A 19,870-nucleotide genomic window follows, 5' to 3' on the forward strand; every position below is an offset into this window, starting at 1 on the left:
TATTAGATTTTACACTAACCGACATAACCCCACAAAATGAGCCGGATGAACTTCGTTCGACAATTCTCGGTGGTTTGTTTGCATGGGAGTTACATGAGATCGAATGAAACAGTTGAGCACCCGTCGCACTCGACCTCACGCAACTGACGAAGTAAAAAAACTACCAATAATTGTCAAACAAGAAACTCAATTATCGTGAGTTGAAGCTGAGATTCCGCTGGGCGAGGTGGTCGCCGCCCCGCCGTCGGAAGCAAGCGAACCTGTGATCCACTCGTTTGCCCGGCTTACTCAAATCCCTAGTTTAAGTCCGACTGAGCGGTACGGACAGCACGCGCAAAAGCGATGTGGCGTAGATGTGGTGGTCGAAACAAAATAAAATTGGCAACGCTAGAAAAATGTAAACACAAATGAACACTCCGGATGAACGTATCGTCAATTGACATTTCGATGAGTTTTGATTCGAGCCAATAATTGAATGCTTTACGGGGGCCCATATTATTGGCTCGAATAAAAACTCGTCGAAATGTCAATTGACAATAGGTTCATCCGGAGTGTTCATTTGTGTTTACATTTTGCTAGCGTTGCCAATTTTATTTTGTTTTCACCACCCAATGTGGCTACGGCACATCGCTTTTGCGCGTGCTGTACGACTTCGCTACCGCTATGTTTGAGTATGCCGGGCAAACGAGTGGATCACAGGTTCGCTTGCTTCCGACGGCGGGTCTGTAACCACCTGGCCCGGCGGATCCTCAGCGGCTTTGCGCCGCTTCGGTTCCTAGATCTCCGTTATGCGGCTAAGCGAAGTGGTACCCCTTAAACAGAGGTTCCTGAAGGGTATCGGATGGTTACCGGAACCCAATAAAGCTCAACCGTAAATGAGCCGGAATTCTAGCTGGCTCAAATTCGTTTTCCGGCACCAGTAACACAACCGATTCTAACTAGAATCGGTTGGGTCACTGGAGCCGGAATACTAATTAGAAGCAGCCAGCATTCCGGCTAAGCTTAACTGGGAAGTTTCCTAAAATTTAATATGGGAAATAAAAATTTTCTGGCAACGCTCCAGCACCCCGTTGAATTCTAACCATTTCACCACCTGGGCGCCAGTTTGACGATATGAAATGAACTTTAGGTCTGTTCCAGTACCAGGAGAAACTGGAAGTACTCCGGAGAAAATCGTTCCTGTACTCTCTTCTTCTCTTTTTTCTTCTTCTGGTAGCAAACCGGAGTAAAAAGGAGCAAAGATTTTTTGCTCCTGTTTACTCCGGAGTGACTTCCGTGTACTGGAACAAACCTTTTGTTTACTTTCGACAAGTTTTGATTCGAGCCAACAACATCCAACCTAATAGGGGCCCGTCACCAAAGATTCTGCCAGATTTCTGTCAGTCTTGGTTTAGCAGTCCTGTCAGATTTCTACGCGCATCCTGTCAGGTTAGCTGAACTAGGGCGAACTCGATTTCGTTTGCGTTTTCTGGCAAATTCTGAGAGTAACCGAGCAAAACCCTGGCACAACTCGGAAATAAACCGTGCAAAGATCCTGACAATTCCTACCTGGTAGAATTTTAGCACGAATCGTGCAAAACATCTGACAAAGTTGTGGCAGGAAGCGACCAGAAATCCCGGCCGTACATTCGTGGCTGGATTCTGGCTAAAAGTGAATAGCACCGGTTAGTTTAACCGCTTCTGCTAGAAACTCTTGTTGCATTTGAGCGAATTTTTTGCCAGAATTCTCGCACACATCGCGCAAAATACAAGTGTCAATGGAACATACCCAGTTTTCTGCACTGAAAGTGCAACACTAGTGCACTCCACTACACCGCTGCACATCAATCGAAAATTCCATTTTTTCATAGCACATTTCAAACCATCCTTGGCCACTTCAAACCATTATCAGGTAATGTTGGAAATTCGAATCCTTTCCGAACTAGCTAATGCCAATCTTCATCAATACAATCAGCATTCTTAATTATAAGTTCATTTCGTCAGCAAATCACGGAGTGTGGTTACCTCGGTCTAATATTTTGCGTTTAGTGCAAAATAGTGTTTTTTAAATGTTATAATTGTAATCCCAACAAACAACGAAAGCTGAACAAGCCTTTCATACGAGAGAATAAGCTGAACAAGAGCAGTTTAACCTATTATCCAGCTAAATTGTTTGTTGGGATATCTTGCAAAGTATTTTAAGATCCACTCCAAAATTTTTACACAATCTTTTTAGCATGATTCTTAGAATTTTAAGAAAAAATAGCAAAAAAATCTGGTCTAACTTGAAAAAGCTTCAATTTTTTTATAAAAAAAAGCAAATCACGTAAGTTATTTAACAGATAAAAAATTTCGTAATTTTTTCAGTTGAGCTCATAAAAAATATAATTTTCAGCCAACACAAAAATAGGGTTTCTGCGCCCAAATTCATCTTAGCTCCTCTATTCGTCCCACCCATTCTAACACATTAGTTAGCGCAGTATCTGCTACCTCTATTCAACGCATTAGCTCAAATGGTAGGATTAATAAGGGTACGTTGTACTTGGCTTATCGATTCGCTCAAACGCGAGCATTTTACATTTTCCAGGCAAAAACTTTAAGGTTCTACCACAGACTAACAGACATAATACTCGAAAACAGTTCTTCACCCGCTTTGACGGTCATTTTAAATATAATTTTAGTTGGGACGGTGGCCGCATTTGAGATTATGGCGCAATTGATATATGCACTGAGAAACAAAAATATGCATAGTTAGCATACTTTCTATTCCCGTCTCTTTTCTTCTGCTGTGATTTTTATGCATTTTCATGCATATTCTTTTAGTAAGCATTCAGTGAGTGGATAGACCGAATATGTACAATGCATAAAATTTACAGCAGAAGAAACGAGAGGCAGATAGAAAAGTATGCTATCGATGCATAAATAAAATTCCGCGTGTGCGCAAGTATACGGGGATAGACCACTAGTGAAAAATTGCTCCCGAGCCTAAGGGACAATTCTTTTGCAAATGGGTGGTTGGGATCGTGTATAAAAGGTGCAGCTAGTGTTATAGTAAAATTGGCGGATCGATATTTTTTAAAAAATCTACTCATAGTGTTATGTCTGTTAGTCTGTGGTTCTACTGAGAAACCCCCGGAAAGAGGCCATCTTTGAAAACAATAAAAGCAGTTTTATTGCACATCGTCGGTAGAATTTTCGTAAAAACCAATCAATATCATTCTAATCACGCTACGAATACGTTGATTAATTTTCATAAAGGTTGTGTAAAGACTAGCTAAAAAACTGCTTTTTTCGATTTTGAAGATGGCCGCTTTTTTAGGCTTTCTCAGTTGAACCTTAACTGTACTGCTCCTTAGGAACGAAGCAGTAGCAGAGATGATGATACCTATTTAAGGCTAGTTTACAGTTCGGGAAATGGGTCACGGGATTTAATCAGTGAAACTTTTCCGACGGGATCTCCAAACTGTCAAAACAAAAGTTCTGCTGCTTCTAAAAAACACCAATAGTATCAAAATAGCACTGAAGTTTAAACCTATAATAAAAATACAATTTTCCCCATCGGAATCAATTTGTGTCATATTGTTCCCGGCCGCATTTCTGTGTGGAGAGTTTGAAAATCCCGTGATGTTTCCCGCGGTTGGGTTACACTTCATGAAAACTGTCATTTTTGTGTAGACTCATTTCCCGTCACGGAATTTGAAATCCCGAGCTCCATTTAAAATACACAGGGACCCAAATCCCGTGGCATGTTTTCCGAACTGTAAACTTGCCTTTAAGCGCAATCCAGTCACTCTAAGTCGAGTCATCAAAAAAAATAATCTGACATCCTGACTAAGTAGATGAATAAGGGCTCGTCTACCCTACGGGTCAACTATTGTTAGCGAAAGAATGCAAGAAAATTTTTTGGAAGGAATTAAAATTTTGGTTGTAAATCGAAAACGAAAACAGTTTGCGTTCGTTGTCAAAGATTGCTACGATTCGTTTTCGATAATCGTACGTTTCATTGGAAACGAGCCTTTTTGAAGCGACCCGAGCAGAAGAAAACAATTTCAGAATATCAAATTCAGGTATACTCTATCCAATACTTGAACACCATAATAGGGTATTGAGAATCCTTGCATAAGAGGTAAAATATCTGAAATAATAACTGAAACATTTACTACGAATAACTAGTTGATAATGAAACGAGTTATTATAATACCTAAATAATAATAGAACCTTTTCAATCTTCCAATAACAAAATTCACTAATCACGGGAATACATAAATAATACTAAAGTATTATACCTCAATGAGGTATTAATAATCAATTAATACCAAGTTTTGGTTTGATACCACAAAATAGTATGCTTGAGTTTCCCTAATCGACGTTTGACCCAATATAGTCCGCGAGCAGCGCCACGGCGATAGCCGCCCAGCCGGCGCCGTTGAAGGCGTTCTTCACGTCGATCGTTACCAGGGCGCAGTAGCGATTACCCCTTCTCTTTTGATACGATGCTCTTGTCTGCGTTTGCGATGTCAGTCTGCTGAGTATGACCCTTTCCAGAAGTTTATCAAGAGCATCTAGCAGGTATATAGTATATATAGGTATATACGATGCTGGATCTTCTGATGGCTTTGGCTTCCGCAGTTTTTCTAGCAACACCAGCTTCTGGAGCTTCCATCTATGCAGGAAGTAGCCTTCGCCTAGGCATTTCTGTAGAACTATCCTGAACATGTCCGGAAACGCTGGGACCGTGCACTTCAATACTAGGATGGTGATACCGTCTGGACCGGGAACTTTGTTCGCTCTAAGCCCTTTTACCACTATAAGAAGCTTGTCGTTGGAGACTTGATAAACACCAGCATTTCCACCGTCTGCATCAACGTACAGTGAAGGCGGCCATGTGGACGGGTCGTGCTTCGGTAAGAGACCCGCCACGATAGTCTTCAATTTGTCAGCACACCTTTCAGCTGGCGTCGTTGATTTGATTTGATTTATTGTATTCCTGTAACGTAAGGCATTTTGCCTTGTTTATTGTTACAATTTGGTAAATGAATTCAAGCAACTCAAGATCCTTAACCCTCCGGCAATCGCGCCGTTGTATTTTGTGCAACACCTTCCGAAACTCTAGCGAAATCTTCTTCCAGCACCAGCGGCTGCCCATTCGGGGAGGGAGCCGAAAAACCCCAATGGGGCGGCACTGGGGCAAGTTAGTGGGGTTTCTTTCCTTCGGCACGTACGGTATCTTTTTCTGCTCAAGATACTACAGCGTCTTCTTGGCGTAATGGGAAGACGTCTTGTCCGGCCAGAAGACGTACTTCCCAACCACATGATGCTCCTTTAAGAACGGCAGAAGAATACACTCAAGACACTCCTCCTGGTACACTTGTTGATTGATGGCCAGACCGCTCGACTTGAACCACGGTTTTGAAATTCCTCTGTCCGATATGGCGATGTACAGCACAACATTTCTTTTAAATTTATGGTTAAACTAATATTTTACTTCGGGGTGTGTGGCCGATTTGTCGCTGGAATATTTCCTGGAATGTGGGTCATTTCCTGGAATGTGGGTGTTCGAGAGCGGCGATGTTTCGCGGTAGTTGTTCGTCATCCACCGGCACTACGATTTTCCGATCGCTATCTGCTCGTCCGTGTCGTCGGGGGACCGAGTCTTCTTCCGACAGACGATGTCCTCCATCTTGAGGACTCGGTGAATCAAGGCCGGCATCACGCAAACTCGTTTCGTCCTTGTTGTCGAACAGCGTTTTCAACGCTTCCTTCTTCTTCTTCGTCATTATCTTCGTCGGCGGCCGATACCGGCCTTCCGCTCCACGCTCAGGGAAGCCAGAATTTGGTAAACTGTGCTCATGGACACGTTTTCGTCTCGAAAGTGGTCTACCGTAAACTTTTTCCAAAATGGCCAAGTGTTTCGTAAAACCGCACAACACGCTCGCGGAGTACTTGCTGTTTCGACGCCATCTTTGATTGAACTGACAGCACCCGAGCGAAATGAACCATGTCTCCCATTTATACGAAGTTCAGAGAGTAATTGTTTTGGAGAGAAAAAAAATTACGCTCTTTTCTTTAATCACAGAAAGATATTGAAATAATTCTCATTTTTTATTGAACACTCGTTATATTTCTAATTATTGAGTTTTCGCTTTATTCACTCTGCTCCAGAGTACGACAAACAAAACTTAATACACTCGAATCTCTCAATTGTACCATCCGATGCATTTTTAATCTCTCGATAGTACCTCGTTATTTCTTTTTCCAACTTACTTTTTTACATGGAAATTGAAAAGAGAAAGAGGCGTTCGTATGTACGTACCATATGAATGAGCTGTAGTCTGTTTGCAACAATATTTGGCAATCGAACAAATCGAACCGATTCCAGTTGTGGACTAAACTCTGGTCGCTAGCAATGTCGATGAAACAATGATTCCGGGATCCGAAAAATTTCCTCTAGTGCCTACCTCTAAGAAGACACATCGAAGTTTTGGCGATTCTGCTTCTTCTAGAGTTCTCTTGCAAGTGGCTGTTTTTCGTTTTACTGGAAATCCATTTCATAAAAAGGAAAATAACAACAATAACTGTCGTGGAATAACCTTATTGAGCGCTCTCTCGAGCTGGTAATTATGGAATCCCTTTAGGATCAATACCAGTTCCTAATCAGTCTACTTTTCCATCTCAATCGGATCGGAAGCTACACTCGCGCTAAAAGTGCAGTGAATCATACGAACGCTTCTACATACAGTCTGCCGTCTATATGTAGCGCGCCAGCAAAGCAATCGAAAAATAACAGTTGTCCCAAGCCAGTGTGGAAAATAATGCACCGTTACTTTCATTGATGCGGTATCGATCGTTTATTTAAAAATGATAGAAACTCAGCAGCAAAATTTGAACAATCTTCGATCCAATACAGTGGTCGTTTGTCCAATCCGCCCTTGTGTGCGCGAAGTGGAACAATTAATAAAAGCGCATACTCGTAATGCGGCACTGATAGCATTTAAAACTTTGGCCATGGCGAAAAGTTTGGCTATGGGAAACAACATGCAACACGCCGTTGCGCATGTCAATGTTAGAATCAAGATACCCGTTTAGATTGACGAAGATAAGACTGGTGTGAGTCTGAACGACCTATCCCCGCGTACAACCAATAAATTCACTATTGCTGTCGAAGTACGTAACTGTGAAAGTTTGAAACCTGGAGAAACTTTTTTCCAGGTATATCCAATGTTGTTCGTATCGTGAGAAGCAAATCTCAAATCACGCTGCGCACATATCAAGGACAGATCCCTATGTGCCAAACCATGTGTGAAAGCCTCTAATGAAACAACATCAACTGCGAGCAAACCCAACAACATTAACTAAATCACCAACAACCGGAGTTGCAAGTCAGCTACCAACGAATGCTGGAACAACAGAATCTACGCACAGCGTGTCCGATCATTGTGATACTGCTTACCAATGATTGTCATTCGAGATTGCCAGATATAGCGCAGGGAAGCTACTTGCGAACGTTGATGTTTCTGCTTTGCTTCAATGACGTGTATTTAGTGCTGAAAACTTCTCGCCTGTTCCTGCACAGACGATCTCATAATAATTCGTCTCTTTTGCTCAATTCAGGATTTCCGATTTCTCCAACAACAGCATGAAACTTTCGCTGGTGGTGGTGTAGCAAGAACTTCGCGTGTGTGTGTTTGTATAAATCCTAAAAAGCACGGTGATCGAATTCCCACTAAAAATTTTCTGGTAGAGCTCTTGCTTTCAGGCCAACAGAACTTTTTTACTGCCGAAGCTCTGCCTGCCCGACCCAAGATCTTTGTAACTGTCGAAAACCTGTGGAGAAAGCACGGTCGATTGATAGGTAACGGGAGAAGGCAGTTCCCTTTCGACTGTCCTGGTTTTTTACTCGCCTCATATGGTCACCCTAATTAGAAGAATCTTACCAAACGTATACATCCATTTTACCCCAATTCTTCACACTACTAAAGTTTGGAGTTAATACTGACTTTATATTCCGGTAAAAGGTTATCGGTAGCTGATCAAAAGTGGTAATTCTTATGCACAATAGTTCTGGTCGTCGTTTGAGTATAGTTAGACTAATCGCCCGAAACGTGTATCCGCTTTATCCCATCTCCCACAATTCAAGTATAAAGTTAAACCTGGCTCTACGTTTCAGAAAGAGGCTGAATGCGGAATGACAGCACGAAACATTTGTATCCGTTTTACCCCTGTTCTTCACATAATACAAGTGTGGAGTTAGACTTTACTCAACATTTCAAAAAGTGGCTCATCAAAAGTAGTTTTTGTTATGCGAAACAGTTCAGGAAGTCGATTGAATTTACTTAGAATGATCGCACGAGACGTGTTTACTTGTTTTACCCCAATTCTTCCTCAAATACCAGTGTGCAATTATATTTACCCCACATTTCAGAGAGAGAGAGAGACTGAAAGCGACTGTTCAAAAGTATTTTTTATGCTAAATAGTCCAGGGAATCGATTAAATATAGCTGGTTCCTCTCATTACTTAAGTATGAAATTAAACTTGACTATACTTCTCAGGAACGTGGCTGGATGAAAAGTAGTAATTTTTAATGTAAAAAAAATCGCCTTCAGCCTGTTTCCGCAATGTAGAGTCAGTTTTTACTGAGTATACGAGATATGGAAAGAAGTGAGGTTAAACGAGTTCACACGTTTTGTACGGTCATTTTGATTATCTTCAACCGATTCCCCTGATTTATTTATATAAGAATTCATACATTCATTCAGCCTCTCTCTCCGAAATGAAAAGCCAGATTCAACTTTACGCTTGAATTATGAGAAGAATTGGGGTAAAATAGATACGTTTCGTGCAATCATTTTAACTATATTCAATCGATTTCATGGAGATTTTAAAATAAAAAATACTACTTTTAAACAGACACACACAGCTTTTTTTCTAAAGTGTAGAGCCATGGTTAAGTTTAAACTTGATTCATGAGAAGAATTGGGGTTAAACGGGCACACACGTTTCGTGCGCTTATTCTAACTATCTTCCATGGATTTCCCGAGCTTTTTATATAAAAATTACGACTTTGAATCAGCCGTATTCCCTAAATGTCAAACCGGGTTAAACTTCAATCTTGAATTATGAGAAGAATAAGGGTAAAACGGGTTAACACATTTTGTGCGGACATTTCGACTCTGCAGTCGATTCACAACACCTTTTTACATAAACAAAACTACTATTGATCAACTGCATTCCGACTCTTTCCGAAAAATGTTGTCATGTTTAGGTTATTGAGTTTTGGGGAAAATTAGGATAAAACGGGTTCACACGTTCCGTGCGGTCATTCTGTCCATCTTCAATCGATTCTTTGGACTTTTTTGCATAAGAAACACTAAATACGGTTGCCCGCATTCAATTTTCTTCCAAGTTCTATAGCTAGTAATAAAAATAAACAGAGGGAAAAAAGAATTAGGACAAAACAAGCATGATAGCGTATTTTGCGGTCATTTTCCAGATATTTTTACATAAGGAGTGTAAATTTTCGATAATTGCACTTGACGTCCTACCACGCTTTTCAATAAAGTCGCGTTTTTGATACTTTTTTCCCACTGTGCGACGATTTAAATTGATGCGTTCGGTAATAAATCCTAAAAACGTCGAAAAAATATGTACTAGCCAAGTTTAAAGCGTGTTAATTGGCTACGTTAACTGTTTTTGTCAATTAAACTGACTTATACAGTTGTAATTCGCTGGCTGGCCATTTTTCAATTGGACGATCGCTTTTTAGTTGAACCTTCGCTAGTTGGACCATTGTCCAACTAAAAAGCATCTGAATGTCAAAATCTCGAGTCAAATCCACTTTGACCATCAAACTGCCAATAATTAGAGATGTGAGCAGATAATTCGTTTGTTGGACAGAGGTTTTGGCCAAACCAGCGAATCACGACTGTAAAGTTACGGTTGTTTTTTACACAAAATGCCACTACATTTTTATACGTGTCATTCATCACTGTAAAAAAAAAGCATTACAACGATTCGCTCACCGAATATCGCTCCGAAAAATAATCGTCGCGTCTCCCTTGGAAAAGCACGGACAATATTATCAACATTTAAACTCGCCTAGGGTCTGCTCTATATTGAGATACTTTTTGCTCTAGTTTAAACAAATCAAAATGGAGACCGCCAATTACACCATTTCTTCTTCTTCCCTCTCCCTTTTCCAGGACAACGCCCCTACAAATGCGTAGAATGCCCCAAAGCATTCAAACACAAGCACCACCTGACGGAACACAAACGCCTGCACAGCGGCGAGAAGCCCTTCCAGTGCTGCAAGTGTCTCAAGCGGTTCTCCCATTCGGGCTCCTACAGCCAACACATGAACCACCGCTACTCGTACTGCAAACCGTACAGGGAGGGCAAATAAGATGAGGACCAGGGACGGGAAGTTCCGTCCCCGGCCATTAACGGGCTCTACCCGCCGATGGCCGTTTCGTCTGGCCTCTCGCACCACCAGCAGCATCCACACCAGCAGAACCGACCAGGACGACGTGGACGCCGGGCAGGATCGGTTGCCTCGTTAGGTTATCCTGGACCACCGCCACCACCACCTCCGCCGCCGCCACCACCACAACCACCAACGGCACCTGTGTTGGGCACTGGACCGCCCACGGTACCATTTCCACCGGTATCGTACTTTGATCGGCGCCTACTGGTAGACAGCTATCTGAATCCAGGTTTTTTGAACTATGGAAGCGGACTCGGTGGTGTGCACTGAACAAAATTGTATATATCTACTGTAGTAGCTCCGTAGAAGTATCCTTGCCAGTAAGGACATCCTGTAGTTAGTGTTGATTATTGGTTAATAAGTTTTTCGAGGTATTTTTGGCTCGCGATCCAAAGCAGAGAAGTCAACGAATAATCGTACTTAAAATTTGAAAATACGACAACAGAACCAACCCAGCAGTGAACTGATCCCAGTTACTAACATTTGATTAGTATCGTAAACGACTAGGCGATGTATTGCGTCGAAACGTTTTGACGAAGCTGTGCATTTAATTCCTTTATCTAGCGTTTCTTGAAAGCAGTTCTACACAAGATCAGCTTGAATAACCAAACAAAAAAAGGAAAACTCTTAAGCAAGCAACTTGAATCTCATTCCCTTCGGTAAGGATTTTGTGTAGCGTATAAAACTTAATCTGTTACATTTTCCGGATTACTTATTTTTCTGTAACATTTAAGTAATTTAGTCTTTAAGCTGCATTGCATTATATATTACACCGAAGAAGGTGTAAGTGTAGTGCGTGCAACCTGTAAAATACTCAAGTGAATTCTGTTGCCATACCTGAAAGCAAAATGAAGTTATGTTACAAAATTCGAATAAAAGCGTCATCAAAGGCTGGGTCTAGCAATTTTTCATTTTGGTTAATTTTATTTTACGTCTACAAACTACGCAACTATCCCTAAGTGAACTAGAAGAAAACCAGACAAACATATACGCATTTTTGGACCACACGGTGTTAACAAGACAATACAATAAAGTAAATTTAACCTTTAAAATGTATTAATAATTAAATTTCCAAACTCTAGAACGCTAACACAAAATAAGCACTCTTTTCCTAACTTTATCTTCCAAATTATTAAAAAAAAAATCCCTACTTCACGATTCCCAATCTAAAATTTCATCCTCTAGCAGCTCTCCTTCGCTAAAAGCTAAATTAAACAGAAAATGATCGAAAAAGCAACAAATACTGTATAGAAAAATTGTTCAAAACTGAGTCTGCCGCAAGCCTTACTTCGACCGACATCACATTATGGTTTCAGATATGCTCACGTGTCGAAGTAGGCCTTGTCGCGGACAAGAAGAGAAAAGACGTTTGAACTGTTTTTTTTTTTCAAAGCAAATGTAAAAACAAAGCTCCATTCAATGCAGATTTATAATGTTTCTATCATAGACCGTACCGTTTGTAAATATGTGCGCAAGGACAAACCAACACAACAAGAGTAATGTAAAGTATCATCGTAAGCTGTATTATACATTTGTAAGGCGTATTTGTCGTGGAAAGCTGGTTGAGAACATGGAAAATAGTACATCGAGTTATATTGAAATCTTTTTTACAATGTGCAGACTACAAGAAGAAAAAAAACAGTGTAAGAAATAGCCTAACCGAGCGAACAACGAAACTGTTAATTTAGCAAAACGTATTGCCTCAAGTTCCTCCCAAAGCGGAAAATTTGCGGGCACCAAAACAAGTGTCTTTTAAATTAACATTAACTTGAATTGCTATTTTTATTATTACTACTGAATACTATTATTGAGCATTATTTAGTTATTGAATTATTACTTAAGAAAGGTAAAAGATGAAAACTCACAAAAATATTATATTTAAAGATAATGTACTGTTAAATATTTCTACGAATAATCGTAAAATTATAAAAAAAAACTAAACTTGCAAAACAAGAAAAATAACAGATAACCATTCCATTAAAAAGAAGATGAATTCAACGAAGCTGATTGACGGGGAAAAACTCTCGAGCCAAACAGATAGAGAAAAAAGAAACTTTTCCACGAGCAACAAGTATCGAACTACTTTAGACAAATTACAATACGCATTCTTGCGGCCTGCTGAATGGACAGCTGCAAAACGAAATCTTGTTACCAGACAATAAATATACAACAACAAAAAAAATTAATCGGAACGAGTAAAATGATGCTGCTGCTGGCGCTTGAGTGTGCCAGGAACACTCCGACAAAGCGCAGCCAAGGTGCGAACCCTAATGCAAACGCTTAACAACCGCGAACCGTTTCACCGTGAAGCAAAGAAACGTTCAAAACCAGCACCGGTGCACTCTCTCCTGCATACGTGCGTGCCGCTGTGTGCTAGTGGTGGAAGCGTATCAGTTATTGTGTACCAATCGTAGCTAGCTTTGCCTTATTTAACAAGTTTGCTCAAGCGTTTATCCATGTTCTTTGTTTTACAAACAGCTACCAGAACCGGGTTTCCTAAACAACGAATTTCTCCCGAATTTCAGCGGCTCACTTTGAAGGGATGCTTCTTTTTAAGCATGTTTTGAATTTACTGCTAACTATAGTTAGACCTTAAGAATCCGTACACTTAAGTTACAGCCGAGTAAATTGTTTGTACAAACAGAAAGGAAAAAAAACTTTTCGGACTTTAAAGCTAGCAATCCAAAGAAATTTTTTTAGTGCTCTTCGTATGATTTTGACCATTGTTTTCAAAATTCACTGTACAGAAAAGGGAAAGAAAACCAAGAGCCTACTAGAAGGTAGAACCAATGCCAAAAAAACGTTTAACTGTAATTTCTAGATTAGTTTAAGATTTATTTTGACTGTACGTATATTTTTTTTAGTTGATAGCATCCCGTTGAAAAATTGTATTAACTTTATTAAGAGGTTTATTATTTCATTCTTCCAAAGATTAGTTCACTTACTAATTAGTGTGCAATTTGTGCCAAAAATAAAACAAGGTAGCGTTTCCAGCAAACTATTATTCTTGTGAATGCAAAGAGTAAAGCCGGGTAACGCCGCCGAAAAAAGAAGGTAAAATGCAAACAAACGAATCAAATAAATACAAGTTATTCGTGTATTTTGCCGATATTAAGGAAAATGTAACTCTGAAATAAGAGAAAACCGGAGAACAAAAAGTATGTCCCTAAGTATATGAAAAAAATAAAAAATATATATACAAATATAAAATAATTATGAAAAGTTTTGTGGAGTTGTTAATTTTGATCCGAAAAAAATATTTAGGTATTTCCCTTTTGAGTTTTTGGAAGTTTTTACTCGCAGAATTGATGCGCGATTTGATAGGAAATAGTAACACAGTTATTGTGTCAAAGATTGCTACGATCGTTTTCCAATGTCAATAATGGCGCGTTTCATTGGAAACGAGCCTTTCAATCATTTTGAAGCGACGATTTGAATTGCTACGTTCGGTTGTTTGCAGTTGTCGAACGTTGGCACTTGAGTTTGTATCGGTGGATTCACTGTAGCTGTGGACGAGGAAATGAACCTGAATGTTGAAACTGGTATTGAAGCAACACACTTGAGCGTTTCTGGAGACGGTTCTTGGAAAAAAACGAGTGTTTTCGTCTCCTTTTGGGATCTCATCATCACTGATTGGGAAGTATTCCTTCAAGGTTTTGGACTTCGTTGTCTAATCTTCATTCTGTCAATCTTGCGCGACCTAGCGTCGAAGAAAGGGACGGCAGAATACAACGAATGGCTGGACTCTCATGGCAAAAGCTGCGCTGCGAATAATCTTGACAATACAGGGAAAATGAAGGTGGACGCTATGAAAGAAATGGTGAAGGCGACTCGAAAACCTCTGTTGGACTTGAACCCATACTCAAACTCTGCTAAAAAAGGAATGCGTGGGTCATGTGCAAAAGGGGATGCTAATATCGGATTCAACGACATACTATGGACCGTCGATTAGAAGGCATCCCGACTCTGCATCGAACATGATGGATGCTATATGGACAACTTTTTTCCACAACTGTTCAACTGACAAGGATCCGCAGCTTAGGAAGTGTCTAGAAGGTGTCAACAACTGGTGCAAGTTGCGTGCGGCGGAGGCGAAAGGCGAGCTGGATTCATTCAAATACGACCATCCTCTTCAAAAGAACGTTGAAGATGCCATTAAACCCGCGTATGAGTTTCAGACAGGTGCGGATGATCTCGGATGGAAACTTTTGATTTGATAGAGCCTGGTTGAGTGTGCTTCGGTACGGTGACAAATTCTTTTTACTAAAAATTTTGCAATTTAGTTGTCAAATTGACAGCTCAATCACCGATACGGCTTACATATTCAAGGCTAGCTCGTTCGCTCATATATTCTTTGCTGCTAATGGATGATCGGTACCTGGTAGATCACAAGGAAGCTATCCCGATGTCCAAAACCTTTGCTGGGAACAGAAAATTACGATTAGATATGTTTTCTATGGCAGCAGCCAAATTCCCGTTTTTCGCTAATAAACACATAGACGCACTGAATATCTCCTGTGTCTAGTGTAATTATGGCGTAATTTACATCAAGAATCCATTGCACATTTTTTCCCCGCCGTAAGAGCTTACATATTGTTAATTATCAACTTTCGAGAAATCCGTTTGTTTATCTCAACGATTTCTCTGACGTCGCCAAAAACTGTCAATTCGCGGAATAGCAAGCCTTGTTTCTGTGAGCCGTGAATCGCCGACTTTTCGATAATCCAGCCCACTGCCATTTTGACAAATCAATTGCTGAATTTTCAACAAAATCAGTCTGTCAAATAGTTGAAATTAATTTGCTGAGCTTTACGCTTTTTGATTTGCTGAGTTTTCATCCCAAAGTTTTAGTGTGAATGAAACGCTAATATCCTGCACTCGAAGTGTAACCAACTTCAGACCGTTCGCGCAGCTGTCTAAAATTGGCTGAATAACACTTCGGAGTATTGTTTACAAACGTACAAAAGGATTTTGCCATAAATGAATGCAAAAAAAAGTGATCAGGGATGGAATACAAACGTGATAGCGGAATTGCTTTTTATCTAGCCGAAAAATCACAATCAGCGATTGTCCATGAGCTCAAACATCTTGCTGTGAATGTAGCATCGCAAAACGCAATGTGTCATCCAAAGACTGCAACGTCACCAGAGATGGTTCGAAAAGTGAAAAAGCGACTTGAACGAAATCCACGACGAAAATCAAATCGCTAAAGAACTGAAAACTATCCGACTGCTGCATCCGATGCATATTGGAAAATAAGCTCACGGTCAGCCCTTGCAAGTTCCAAAAGGCACAGAGCGAAGAAGTCATTGGCCAAAAGCGGTCCAATTCCGAACATCGTGGTCCTTATTCTCATAGTCACGTCACCTAGTGATTAGAAGGAAATTTTCTTCTAGCCACTAAGTGACGTGACTGAGAATAGGGGCCCCTGTTTTCTTACGATTTTTTTTTAAATTAAGCAATTCGTAAACTCTCAAAACGATAGCGTTTACTTGACCCACCATTCATATGAGCATTTGAATCATCAGTTGGCCACCAGAAGGCAGCACCCGACACAAACAATGGTTTATGCCGCTGGAACCGCAGATAGGCGCTCTCCAATTGTTTGCATCTGTCCTGGTGAAGAAAATAATAATATTCCAGACCAGAGTTAAAAATATTCAAATTTATTGAAAATTGATTATATTCAGCCGCATTCATTTTCAATATTCAGTGACGCAGCTGAAAACGTCAAACGAACAAACCGCTCATTCTTCCATGCAGATTTTCATTCGGCTCCGATTATTACACGAAGCGACCGTGCAGCAACGAATCAAACGTCAAAAAAGAGCTTCGATTATTTTTAACTCTATTCCAGACCGAATTTATGATCTTTTTAATTTAAGGTTACACTTCGAGTGTCGTACCCTGTAGTGCAGTGTTCCGCGGCGTAAGAATCGGCACTCACGGATTGGGTACCGTTTCCGCTGACTAGCGTAACAAGCATACCCAGTCGAGCAAAGAACCCACTGAAAATATTGATGGCTGATGGTCTATTTTATACGGATCGTTTCAATCCTTCTCCAAACTGCTAGGGACAATTTGGAGAAGGAATCGACGGCGATCAGACTGTCATAATTGATATGTGATAGTTATCTAATTTATTGTATAAATATCAAACTGATGCTTTCTCACATTAGTCATGGCTTCTACCAAAACTCCGGCTCCAGTGACACAAACGGATTCTAATTAGAATCGGTTGTGCTATAAGACCCTGAGTTCTGGCTGAAGAGTGCCGGAATTCCGACAGTTTTTTTTTCTTTTCCTACAGAATCCAACAATCTGAGTTACTTGTGGTGAGGCTTCATCTGGTTCCCCTGTGAAGCATGTAGAAGCGATTACAATATCAGTCCCCCCTCTCGTTATCGATATATTTAACTTTATTGCAAGTATGTTTATTTTCATCAATTCAGTAATTGGTGTAAAGTTAACATTCGCATTTAATAGAATAGCTACACGCGGAATATTCACCGACTCGTCAATGGTTATCTTGCCCGTTGTGTGGATACTCCAAGCATATTTTTTCTAGGTCCATCGCTCCACGTCTATATTTCATTTGTGAATCTGCGACAACGGATTCCAGGTGCATCTTTCGATGCAGATTTTCTTACATATTTTTTATGTTTCTAGTTTATCTTGAGAGAAAAAAGGCTCGCTGACCCACTAACAAAAGCGAACAGTGCCTGAGGTAAGATGAGAAATGTGCAGACTTACCGCTTAGCCGTTGAGGTTCTTCGTCCGTACCTTGGGTACAGAGGTTCCGGCGTTCGGCCAGGGCACAAGATTATCCGCCACCTCCCGCACGTGGCAATTTTGCTAATTTTTCTGCTTGTCACACTCGATCCGAGAGCGATTCTTGACGTTCGCCGCCTCCTAGACGTTGTCTCGTTACACAGCAGCGCAGACCACCAAAATTTTCTGATGACTTCTCCGATGTCGTCCCGTTGAACTCGTCTCTTGATTACTTTTAGTGCGTGTGTGTGCGCACCATAAAACGGAGCGGTCACCTTGAAATCGGGTGAACAAAAACTGGTTTCTCCCGAGATTCGCTTCCCTTCGCCTTTTCTGGCACTAATTTCACACAAACACAATATCGTTGTTTTAATTAAACCATGGAGAATACAGCACCGTCCTCGCGCACATGCTCCTCCTCGATATACCGACACTGGCGACTAGCTTCACGAGCGCTCAACCAAAAGACCGAATTTTCACGTGGTGTGCCGTCCACACTCCACCGGCTCAGAAAATTTATGACCATGCGGTTTGCTTTATGACAGCTCCAGTGCTACCGTTATTCCGACAACCCATCGCGGGTGGAGTGCGTTCACGCGCGTGCTACACACTCCCGTCTAATACCTCTTTATTGCACTTATAATTACCATTTTACCCACTTTAAACGTAACAAGTTTAACACAGAAATGGGGCTTATGGCATTCCGTTTGCGACTAGCATATTTTAGTCACGCCAGCCATTCAATCCTTGGCACGGAAATACTTGAAATTAGGACTCGAGTTTTCTCGCGCCTTTTACGACATCGGAGCAGGTATCCTGCAGATCCATTCTTTGCGAAGATAATTCTAGTCGCAGGATGCCACACGGCTTCTAGGCTAATTTCGTCCGGATAAAGACAATAGACTGTTACTAACCTCTTAATAGATGACATGCCGTAAACTGCACGAAATTTCGCTGGGACTAGCGACTATAAATCTGGCGGATGTTCGCATGCAACCACCTAGCTCTTAGGCTTCGATGTTATAATTTTCAGAGAGGCACTGATTGCATTCTGGAGTTTTGACATTAAAAATGTCTTACTCCACTATCTGGGGCTAGGTGTCATTCTAAAATCTAAACTATCTCCCATGTAACGAAACTATGTAAGGTTTGCACGCTTATAACTCCGATATTACTAGATGGATTTTAATCATTCATACACCAACCGATTCAGAAACACCTAACTTAAATATTGGTAATAATTTAATATCTCCCCAATAAAAGTAGACTTTTGGAAATTGGTAAAATTAAAAAGTTCACAAAAAACGGGAAAAATACCATTCGTGAGGCAGATTTCTCAGACACAGCCGTCAAAAGAGGGCAGCTTAGTTGCTCAATGAAACACGAAAAGTCATAAATAGAAGCAACGCAAGTCCGTTTAAATCAGTTGTTGCTCTTATCCCACACGAGCAACGTCGTCTCCGGGCGATGCAATAAGCGCTATCGATTTTCGGTAACGTTGGCATTTGCACACACTCGCACCTAAGTGACTAAACCATATACGGTTAGTTTATAAATAGAGGTGACGCGTACCCGTTTGAATCAGTTTTTGTTCTTATGTCGAACGGGTAAGATCATGACTGCAGCGTCTGGGCACTACAATAAGCGGTAGACGCTATGCATTTTCGGCACCGGTGGCCGTGTGCGGATTTGTCGGGTACCAGCATGGTGTCACAGAATGATTTGCAAAGTGGGTGGGCGGGGTGGTTTGGATTTAATTCAATACGGTGTGTGCTGCTTAAGAGTGTTGCGTTTGAAAAAAATATATTTATTTTTATGCATGCGTGTGCGTTGTAACTTGTTAATCCATGTTTACGGCGCTTTGTAGCTGCGTAGGGTAAAGAGCCAATTGGTTTTCATGTTTCATATTTCGGTTATATGTTTTTTATCAGTAAGGCATCTGACAACGTGCTTCTGTAGTTATTACACTGTTCAGCAGCGTAGTATTTTATATAGGAGAGTACACTCAGGTTTTTTACGCGGATTTTGAAATTTACGCGGTTTTCATTAACGCGTTTTTATAAAATTTACGCGGTTTTCATTTACACGGCCTGTATCCCCTGCGTGAAAAATCTGAGTGTAATTGCATCGGAAACAATCACATTCCCAGCAGAACTTTTTGTTTTCTAATTTCAAACACTTTTGTTTCGTACTGCACACAACGGAAAATTTTAAAACAGAACTTACCGTCCCAGCAGCAGTTGAAGCGGGTGTTCTTTTTCGATTCAAATTCAAGCCATGTCTTAAGCGTTACTGGACTTAAAATTGTTTTCCCAGTTTAACCAGTCAGAATATCTGTCCTACCCTATGTATTTAAAACACAGTTCTAATTGCGTTTTAAGGTATACAACAAATACGGTTGGGTATACTAATTTAAATTTTAAAATAAATCTGTTTTAAATTATGAAACAAACCGCTGTACTGAAGATATAATTATGTCAGTTCTATTACCACATAAAACACCTATATAACATAAAACGCTGCAGAATTGGTTTAATAATACAATGTTTACACTACAGAGTTATAACACGTTTTAATAATTAGCAACAAGAAAAATGTCACCAAGATAGCATAAAACCCGTTTTAACTGGTAGTGCGAA

The 19,870-nt window shown here is 40.5% G+C and overlaps 1 protein-coding gene across 1 annotated transcript in view; it reads left to right on the top strand.

Moving 5' to 3' along the window:
* Positions 1 to 11,608, top strand: part of LOC131684565 (zinc finger protein 1-like) — a 113,683-nt gene extending 102,075 nt beyond the window's left edge. Inside the window, exon 5 of the mRNA XM_058967565.1 lies at positions 10,180 to 11,608. Within this exon, the coding sequence (XP_058823548.1) occupies positions 10,180 to 10,379 (200 nt within the window). The 3' untranslated portion in view covers positions 10,380 to 11,608. The remainder of the gene's footprint in view (positions 1 to 10,179) is intronic.
* The last annotated feature ends 8,262 nt before the right edge of the window (positions 11,609 to 19,870 follow it).

Source organism: Topomyia yanbarensis, chromosome 1, assembly GCF_030247195.1.
Source record: "Topomyia yanbarensis strain Yona2022 chromosome 1, ASM3024719v1, whole genome shotgun sequence".
Lineage (NCBI taxonomy): Eukaryota > Metazoa > Arthropoda > Insecta > Diptera > Culicidae > Topomyia > Topomyia yanbarensis.